We start from the raw sequence: 10888 nt of genomic DNA on the forward strand, positions 1-10888 counted from the left end.
TGATCAATGTCATAGTTTCTCATATGGGTACTCCTAAAAATATTTGGCATTTATTTGTTTATTAAACTTAAATAAACGTAAAATCTTTTCTATATCAATATAATTTAATGTTAGTTAGAACCTTGAATTTTAAGTCAATGTAAAGTCTAAAATGCTTTGATTTCAATTTATCCGTGAAATGATGATAATTTCATTGTTATTGATTATACTACCACATATTACTAAACATACTCCATCGGTACACGGTTTTAACATACCATACATCAATGAAAATTCTACACATTAAATAGCAATTATAGAAATGCTTTAATTTATTTTAAATTAGTTGAAATATATACATTTTTAAATGATTTTAAAAAATTACTTTATTTTTAATAAATTTTAACACTTTTTGCAGCTTCTTCAACAAGGCACACGTCAGCCCGAACTTGATAAAATAGCGTCGTATTACTTTGATGGACAAGGCAAAGCACTGAGGCCCATGGTAACAATGCTTATGGCCAAAGCGATAAACTATCATTTAAATAAAGAATCAAGGTAAGCATAGCACTTTGTATGTACTAAATATATCTATTTGCTGCTGTTTATCTTATATTTTTACAATAAATAATTCATACACACATTTTATTTGTAAACAAACTGAAGGAAACTAAAATTAACAAAACCAACCCACAAAAATAAAAAAAAAAATAAAAAAAATCACTCAAAAATTCAACTATTAAATAAACTTTATGAAATTTACAATAAACATTTTTATGCTAAAAATTATTTGCACAAGACATTATTTTTAATTTCTGTAAAATTTACTGCCGCAATAAATTGATTAACACAAGCCTGCAACTCTTCAACTCTTGTAATCAAACACCAAAAATTTATTTAATTTTTTTTATTTAGATGTTACTTAACAATAGTCATAAATCCGCTTAAATAAAAAAAATGAACTTCATTAAGACATATATTTTCAAAATTTATTTTTATCACTATGTATATATAGTCAGTCAGTCCGCTAGTATTATGTGTAATTACAATTTAACTTAATTTAAGAAAAACAAAATTTTTTAAAAATACCATATTTAATACTTTTGTATCTTTTTTGCAGCCTTTTGGTACACAAACAACGACAAATTGCGCTTTTTTCTGAAATGGTGCACTCTGCCAGTTTGGTGCATGATGATGTTATCGATCAATCTGATTTCCGGCGTGGTAAGCCCAGTGTTAACGCGCTGTGGAATCATAAAAAGGTAAGATTAATTTACAAAGATTACGCGCACTACTGTGAACCTTCTCTGGGTTCATGGTTCTTATGTAGTCATCTGCTCATAGTTTGTGGTCCGCTGACTTTAGTAGTTCTAGTTTTAATTAAGTTGAGATGTAAAAGCTATTTAAATGCTTTAGTAATTTAATATTTTGAGTTACTCACTGGGCACAAATGCGACCTTTTGAGGTTGCAATTGTGGTAATAAATTCTATTTAAGTAAGTAAATGCAAGTCTTAGTAGCAGTCTTAGTAGCTTCATGGTTGATTAACCACGATAGTTGTTGGTTTAAATATGCTTTGAAATATTTCTAAATATTTTTATTTAGAAATATTTTATGTTTAATAAAAATAATAAATTAATGTTCTGTGAAGAGATTAAGTTAAAAATTTTTAATAATAATACTAAAATAGGAAGCTTCGGTGGTTATAATATAACCATAAATTTTTTTTAGTTTATGGTAATTCAATTTTTCTTTACTTCAAATTATCTTCTTGAAAGTCAAGTTACAAGGTGATCAAATTAAACTGCAATGCCATTTTTCAATTTTTTGGTAAAACGGCAGAAAATGAATATTGCAAACTATATACTTTTTGCGATATCTGAATAGATTTAGGAACTCTGGAACTATGGAAAGATGTTCTTGAGCAGATTCTTTGTCTGTTTTAGTATTAAAAAAAGACAAAGTATTATGCAAAATGTTCCATACGGAAAGATTATACAGCTTGTGAGTGACCACTTCAAGCACTTCAAGCACTGAAGTGGTCACTCATTTATTTTTGCATACAAAAAACTCAGATGTTTCAAAAAGCCCTGAACCTTTGGCAAAATCTAAAATGAAGCACATAAAATAGTAAATCGGCGCTGCATACGTACATACGTTGGGCAGTGACTGAGGAGAAGTGATTCACTCTCATTATCCTCTTCACAGTTGTAATAGGATTGTTTAAACGGAGGATTTAATTTTCTAGTATAGTTCCATAATCTCCTGTGACCTGTCAAGAAACTTATCACAGGCTTAATATTCCTATAGGCCAACTCAATGAGAGTACTGGATTTTTTCTTAATAGAACGTGGCTAAGTTTTGTAAAGATGCCTACATCTGCTAGATGATTTCCATCTTTTATTAAATTTCTGAAGCGAATAATTTTATTTCATTTTTAATCATTTTCATTTTAATTTTAACTCGTTTTAAATTAAATCCTTTTTGTATTTAAACCTTTGCTGCTATTGGAAATTCATTTTTTGTTAAAATAAAATATTTATTTATAATAAAATAAATATTTATTTATAATAAAAAATGTGTTGTTGTTCTTTTAAAAATTTAAAAATTTTATATAGCAATTTTCATTCCAAAATTAATTAAATAAGTGAGAACTCACACCGATAAATAATGAACTTAATGTGTGAATATGTTTTAAATACTTAATTGCATGGCATAGTTGCAGTAGATTTCTACACTGCAACATTTTTTAAAAGTTAAAATATTTAAAACATTTTTTTAAACGTTTTACTTAAATTGTTTTTTATTTTTCACTAAATTAATAAAAATTTGAGGTTTCGCAATTTTATATTCCATTCAGTTGCGCGCTCCTGTGTCGTCTTAATTGAGATTTATTACAGCTACGTTTTTAGCTACTGGGTATTGACGGTCTCTTGACAATCGCGAGTATATCCAATATTTACAGTTTCATGTAGATTAACAGAGTAGAGTATTAAAAGCACAGTTGCTGCATTAAAATTTTACTATTATTTTTATAATATTCACAACATAAATTAATTAAGTTCAACACTTTCGCAATGTAAATGTAAAGTATTTTGTGGTTATGAGTCATTAAAGTTGGATGTGTTCCTGTGATTTTGCGCTGCACAAAGTCTTTAAATGCAATTTTAAGAGTTACATACAGGCATATGAGATTACTGTGATTTCGCACTTAAATCATAACATATATAAATTTTTTTACAATTAAAAAAAAATTTGATTTAATCTTATATTTGTTTTTTATTTTTTTTTTAACAGGTCACAATGGCTGGAGATTACATATTGTCAGTTGCTTCCATTATGATTGCACGTTTGAAAAGTAATGATGTGACCATAATATTAAGTAAAGTAAGTTCTTTGTTTTTTGTTAAATGTGAAATAAACACTATATATCTATTTTTTAATCATATGATAATTTCTTAAAGTTTGCGCATAGCTTGACATAAAATTACGAATATACAAATAAACTTCAAAGATAGGCAGACAGACGTACGTGCAAAAATTAGTTATGAATTTTTAGTTTGCCAATGAGAGGGATAAATTGTAAATTCCCTATTTTGTGGTTTTTACAATTTTTAGGTATATGTCTACTATATAATTAAACATGTGATTTTTATGTATTTACTGATATAATTCACGAAAAACTTCACTTTGTCAAATAACTGGGAAATACATGAATATGTTTAACATTTTAATGAATGAGTTTTGCATTTTGTCATATGTAATTCTATAAGTATTTTCCAATTATAAGTCAATGAACTTTATTAAGGCTTATAATATTTAATAAACTTACGAAAAAAATCATTTATATTACAAATTGTAATATAAGCGGTTTATAATTTAGTCGTAACTTATCTTCTTTTATTTTTTATAACTATGTTATTGCCTCAAGTAGTTAAATGCCTTGTAGGCTTTGAATAATGTAATAAGTTTTGATTTATGTTTTTAATTTTGCTTTTTTAAAATTTACAACTTTTAATTAATTAATATTTATTAAATATTCATAATACAGATTTAACATTTGGTTAATAAAATTTTAATTTAGTTTGGTTAGTTGTGTAATGTTTTTCTTCTGATTTCTTAAATACAATTTGCACTGACTTTTAATCAATATTTGAAAGTAGTTTTTAAATGTTTAACAAATTGCATATTTCAATAAATCACAGAATACAATAAAAGTATGATGGAAGCAATATTTAGTGGTTAATCGTACTAATAAACATTATTCTCACAACAATAAATACACTATTCTCATCAATAAATATATATTTTGTCGATTTAAATTTGCCACTGGATTGAGACACGAATGGATATTATAGTTCTTTCTTTTGTTTTTGGTATTGTAAAATATTTAGAAATATCTGTTATAATAAATAAGCAGGTGTATTTGTAGTAAAATCACTATTAAGTTAAAAAATGTAAATAGAGCACAGTTGCTCAAATGATCTCGGATAATATTATCTTATAGACTGTGCGAAGAAGTGAATCTATTACTAGACAATAAATTGAAAATACATTTTACTCATTTGTTTGAAAATATTATCAATAAACGCAATATATTTAGAATAAATACAGATTACATATCTTTATCAGTTCTTTAATATATTTTCCATAAGAAAGCGATCCATTTCTAATTAATTAGGAGTTCATAAAGAAAGAATCTTCATTCGAACTCTAATAATGTTCAAAACAGTATTAAATTTCTTAGTACAAACGATTAATATGGTTGGTAGTATTAAAATGTATAGAGAAAACAATTATGATAGTTGAAGAATTTCGAAAGTAACAAAAATATTAATTAAAAAATCTTTGACTATGCTAGCCAAATGTTGTCATAGAAAATATCCTGAAATATGGAAAAATCTATCGATTTTTATAAGTATTGCGTATCAAATGTTTATCTGCAATAGTGTAAAGAAACATTATACGACACATATAAATTCTAGAAGGAATTTTAATTTTTAGAACACTCGTAAAAGCAAAAATCAAAGATAGGTTAAAAGTCTCAACGACGCATTCAAGCCAGTATAAAATGGACTCTCTGTACTAAATAAGGAGTTTTTAGACTCTCACGACATTTTTGACATGACACTGCAGGTTAAGATATCATCTCAACAAAATTGACTTTTCAGAGACCAATATGACAAGTATGAGAAATATTGGCAGTAGACATGTTTAACAAAGAAATAGCATTGTTACACCAAACAAAATTTATGAAATAAAATTAATTAATTAAGGTATTAACGTTTAATAAAATTATCGATTAAAATAATTTTAGTCTATCATAATAAACCAAATGACTCAATTATAATTGATGGTTGGATTTTGGTGTTAATATAGCTTTTATTTTATTTTTTCTAAATAGAACAAAGGAGTCATTTTGAAGTGAGATTTAAGATTCTTTTTCTTAAAGTCACCTACACGTTTCTTAATAGAGATAATTCTTTTAACATTTTTGGAGATATATTTGTAATGCTCCCCAAAATCATTAGGTTGTAGGCTTCTGTAATGGAATTTGTTAATCAGAGATAGTTTTAAATTTTCTTTTTTTTTTGCGTTTACTTATTTCAACTTTTGTTTTAAAAGATTATGTATTTTGGTTTAAAGAGTTGCTTCGTGAATTTTGCAAATTCGATGCTATTACGACTTTGGACGATTCTTGTTTTTTATACATCACATCTTAGGTTTTATACATACCACTCTGGTGTCTGAATTATATTCTCCCAATCTAAATTAGTTGCCAATATATTTTTTATTGATTACAATTTTGTTCCCCCAATCTTACAAATCGGCTTTCAATATATTTTGTGATTGATTATTGTTTGCGTATATTTACTTGGTTTGTCCGCATCGCTTACTGATCTTTCAGTTATGTTCTGCTAATCTTACAAAATAATTTTAATAATGTTTGTGAACAGCTTGTAATAGAGATTTAAATAGAAAAATATACAGAGAGATGAAAGCAGTTACCATAGAGAAATACGACGACAGATAATACTTGATTTATGTTTTTGTTAAAAAATATAAGGTTGAGATAGTTTTCAACTTCCTCTTTACCACACGTTCCACACATTTTGTTCAACTTAATGTATTCTCTTTGTACTGCAGTGTGAAGGGTATGCCAAATACCATATCTACAAATGAAAATACCATATTACCATTGACCATACTTGGTCTTGCTGCCTAAAAATATAAGGTTAAGATAATTTTCAACTTTCTCTTTACCACGTTTCAAACATTTTGTAAAACTTAATGTATTCTCTTTGTACTGCAGTGTGAAGGGTATGCCAAATACCATATCTACAAATGAAAATACTATATTACCATTGACCATATTTGGTCTTGCTGTCTAAAAATATAAGGTTAAGTTAGTTTTTGAGTTCTTCTTTACAGCTTTCCAAACATTTTGTTCAACTTAATGTATCCTCTTTGTAATGTAGTGCGAAGGGTATGCCAAATACCATATCTACAAATGAAAATACCATATTACCATTGATCATACCTGGTCTTGCTGTCTGGAAATATAAGGAAGAGATAGTTTTCAACTTCCTCTTTACCACGTTTCAAACATTTTGTTAAACTTAATGTATCCTCTTTGTATTGTAGTGTGAAAGGTATCTCAAATACCATATCTACAAATGAAAATACCATATTACCATTGACCATACTTGGTCTCGGTGTCTAAAGATATAAGGTTAAGTTAGTTTTTGAGTTCTTCTTTACAGCGTTCCAAACATTTTGTTCAACTTAATTTATCCTTTTTGTACTGTAGTGCGAAGGGTATGCCAAATACCATATGTACAAATGAAAATACTATATTATTACTGACCATACTTGGCATTGGGTAAGTCTGCATATGAAAACAAAAGTATATTTCTGAAACTAGTTTTTCTTTTTAATTTTTTCGTGATACCTACACATTTATATGAACAACTACGAACAACTAAAAAATCGTTTATTTTATCCTTATAAACAAAAAAAAATAAATAAAAAAAAAAACAAACTAAACAAGTTTAAAAGTCATTGAAAAAATTCAAGGAAACGCGTTTGTTCAACTTTAAAGGTCAGTAGATAGATAGATGGATTGCACGCATTGCACGAATTGCAGACGCACAAACTTTAATCGTATCTGACGGTTTTACCAGCAATTGGATTGCATATCAACAACATTTTTATCTGAGTTGTTTGTCTTCCTTCCTTCATTGCGGACATTCCTTAAAGATTAATAATTATAAAAAAATATTAGTCGGCTTTTATCAAAGTTGTTTAAATTTTAATCAAATTTTTTTGTTTTTTTGAAAATATTCAAATTGACATTTTAACAAATTAACGCATAATCAAATTAATTTGTCACAATTAAGTTGCATTGAATGCATTCGCTTACACGTAAAATACAGCAATTTTATTAAAATTTATGTCACTTTTGGAATTCGAGTTAATTTGAAGCTTAGGGTTTAACTCTTATATCTGAATGGTGTAAACATTTTTTCAAAAATTCAAAAATTTTTTTTTTTGGTTTTGTAAATAGTAAAACGTGCTGGCTACTTCTATTGCATAACTTTTGATTGGTTCAGTTTGGTTGATTTCCAAATGTTTATGACAAATACATATTTTAAAGCTTAGTCTGTCCGCGTTTCCTATTCATACACATAATTTCTATTAATGCCTTATTTTAATTTAATTTTGCTTTGTTTGCATCTAAAATCTACCGCAACCGTTTATTTATCTACAATATACAATATACAATATACAATATACAAGGCGTGCTCACAGGTGTGGCAAATTTTTCGTTTTATTTGCATACTTTAAAGATATGCAAACAATTCGAACACATTTTTCGACATCTTTTTTTAATTATTTCATTTGGCGGTGGGTAAGTTAGAAAGAAGAGAGCTAACATAGCTGCTATGGACATTATAATATCTTAATTTTAACATATCAGTTTTGTCATATTTATGACAGTATATGATTTAAATAATATTATGAAATAAACGCATATCATAAAAATAATAAAAATAATTTAATAGCTTGAGTATTCATATTAGGTTAGGTAAGGTTATTCTGATTATCTGATTAGCCACACATAGACCATTTAATTTCTAGCGAGTTAAAACAAAGCAAAACCTCTGTGTATAGATTTCTAGTAGGTAGCATAGTAGTGTAAGATGACAAAGTTTTGCATATGTAAAAAGTGCTTGAAGCTTACTTTCTGTGTTTTACTCCAACTTCCCAAATTCTAAAGCTTACAAGCATTTTAAGTCACAAACATAAGAGATGTTTTGAATTGCTTTTTTCTTCAGTTCTATGTATTGCCTTCATTTGATATTATTTGTAATTTCATTCTAAGATCATTTATAGTAAGCAAAAAACAAAAATCAAAATACTAGCTAATAACACCAAAAACTGGTAAATAAGTAAAAGAAACATAAAATAAATTAGACAAAAACAACATAAAATCGTGTAAAAGTGCTAGCGAACAGCACCAAAAAAGAGCATACCAGATTCAAATGTGAGCCAAAGTGTGATAGCTAACTGTACTAAAAAGGGGGTAAAACAGAACCAACTACGAACGAAAGTGCCAGCTAATGTTAATAAAAGTGAACAATGTTAGTTGATGTTACTTACTGTCAAAACATTAAGTGTAACTTCCAACAGCGGTTGGATTTAGACTTTAAATCCACTTATCAACAGCAATGTCCTAGAACAATAAAAGTTAGTCCTCAATATGACTGATGTTTCTCAATTTTGCATATCAAGTAGACATTTTATACGTAAAAAGTGTGTAGATTTTTTATAATTTTACTTTAAAGAATTGTTATTTTTTAGTTCCTCTTTAATGGTTATAAAATAATAATGTTTACCCATATAAACGTTTTCTAGTGCTCCCGTTAATCTTGAAAGGGTTGGAAACTTGTCACCAGGTCACTGCATCCTTTGAGAATTATTGTGACAATACCATTAATCTTAGTAACTTCAGTTACTATGACTTTTGTTTACCAATCTCAGTAGGTTGTAAGGTAGTGAGCAAATGAAGCCCGTTGTAAAACATCTTAAACTTGCAACGTTATAAGGTGGAATTTGAACATAAGTTTGCATAACCATGGCGCCCACAGCTGCATTGAGTCGAAGTTATCTGTTACGATTAACGAATAATCGTTTTCATATTCTTTTTATCTTAAGAAATGGATTTCGCGCTGTGATCTTTTCAAGTGTGATGTTAGTTTAAGTTAGATTGGAGTATTAGTTTTTTCCATTAAAATCCACTTAAGTTTTACTATTGATGAGATAACATCTATACTCAGGTCTGTGGGTTAGATGATGTCACATCCATAGTAACACTTAAGTGAGCTTTGATGCAGAAAACTGCTACCATAGAAGTAGAAGCGAACCAACCAGACATGTCTCTCAACTTGGATATATTTTTGATTCTTGATTTTAAAGAATATCTATTTTATTTGGTCAGTTAATAAAGGGGCCTCGAAATTTTTAATCTTTCTTTAAGTCAATGATGGTAACTGATACATGAGGTGGCGGTGCCGAGCTACAGTCTCGACAGAACTTTAATAATTGACAGAAGAAATAATCAAAAAGTGATAAAATTTTTAAAATTATTAATCTAACTCTAGAAATTATTTATAAAATATATTTTTAAGAGTAGTTTGAACTCCGAGTTAAATTTTTAAGAGCAGGTTAAGGCCTGATTTATATTTGTCTCTCAAAATGAGAGACCTTTAGTTTTAAAGGTGACAAAATGCTAATAATCATAATCTATAAATGTGGATTATATACCTATATGTCTCAAAATGGATTTTAGTTTTATACGTAAGAAAATGTTCAGAATCATACTATATAATCTATAAAGGTGTATTATATATATGTCTCAAAATGAGTTTTACTTTTTAAAGATGACAATATGCTTAAGCACAATTACTCATTTGAGTTTTCTGTGTAGTTTTGTTTTTGACATTGTAGATTTGTATAAATTGATTAATCCGTTAAAAATAAGTATTTTGTTTCGTTTGATGATACCGACATTTTAGATAAAACAATAATATCTTAGTTGATTTTATTGACAATCACAATAACCATTTTAAGATTAATTTATAATATAATAAATAGAAACAGAAATATAAATTTTATCACTTGTATAAATTTTCTTTTATTTTTATTTTTACTTTTGCTGTTTTTATCTAAGTATGTATGTATAATGTATACGACATGGTTTTTTTTTATAACCACCCAAAACTCCCGTAAATATTTTATGAACTAAAAATTTCGATCACGTTTTTGAACAATATTAGTAGAATTTAATTCCCTAATTGAAGGAATTCATAACGAACAAGAGGCCACAAGTGCTAAGATTATTCACATTTAATGTATCTATTCACAAGCAACAATGCGGAATTTACCAAAACCATATAACGTATTTATTAATGGAAATTTGTGACTTGTAAGCTAAAATTATGTAAATAAAGAAATTTTTAAAAATCTACAAAATTTTGTAAAAGAAGAAGAAACTCTTAGTAAATAGTATTTTTTTTTTGTTTATTTTTTTTTTTTTTTGATTTTTTGTTTTAAATAAATTTTGGAAAACATAAATGTAAATGAAGTATTTTTGTTTGACAGTTTTTATGAGATAAGTGTTAAAAAATTTTTTTTAGTTAAATTTTTATTTTAGTTAAATTTAATAAATTCAGATTTGGCACTTTCAGCTTTAAGCTTTATTATAGTTATTTTTAACAATATTTGTAAGAAAGCAATAAGAATGAAAAGGATACAAAGAGTTATATATTTAAGTATCTAACTAAGTTGTCTTTAAATATTTGCACGCCGTGCACAGTTTATACTGCCAAAACTACTAAGGTTGCATA

At 27.2% G+C, this 10888-nt stretch overlaps 2 protein-coding genes across 2 annotated transcripts in view; one reads left to right on the plus strand and one right to left on the minus strand.

Moving 5' to 3' along the window:
* Positions 1-3463, plus strand: part of LOC119676433 (all trans-polyprenyl-diphosphate synthase PDSS1-like) — a 17240-nt gene extending 13777 nt beyond the window's left edge. The window contains exons 2-5 of the mRNA XM_038087673.1: positions 398-537; positions 1100-1241; positions 3276-3365; positions 3443-3463. Of these exons, the coding sequence (XP_037943601.1) occupies positions 398-537; positions 1100-1241; positions 3276-3365; positions 3443-3463 (393 nt within the window). The remainder of the gene's footprint in view (positions 1-397; positions 538-1099; positions 1242-3275; positions 3366-3442) is intronic.
* Positions 3464-6095: 2632 nt separating this feature from the next.
* Positions 6096-10888, minus strand: part of LOC119676434 (all trans-polyprenyl-diphosphate synthase PDSS1-like) — a 16096-nt gene continuing 11303 nt past the window's right edge. Inside the window, exons 6-8 of the mRNA XM_038087674.1 lie at positions 6520-6698; positions 6342-6366; positions 6096-6200 (exon numbers count right to left, since the gene is read on the minus strand). Of these exons, the coding sequence (XP_037943602.1) occupies positions 6096-6200; positions 6342-6366; positions 6520-6698 (309 nt within the window). The remainder of the gene's footprint in view (positions 6201-6341; positions 6367-6519; positions 6699-10888) is intronic.

This window comes from Teleopsis dalmanni, chromosome 2, assembly GCF_002237135.1.
Source record: "Teleopsis dalmanni isolate 2A chromosome 2, ASM223713v2, whole genome shotgun sequence".
Lineage (NCBI taxonomy): Eukaryota > Metazoa > Arthropoda > Insecta > Diptera > Diopsidae > Teleopsis > Teleopsis dalmanni.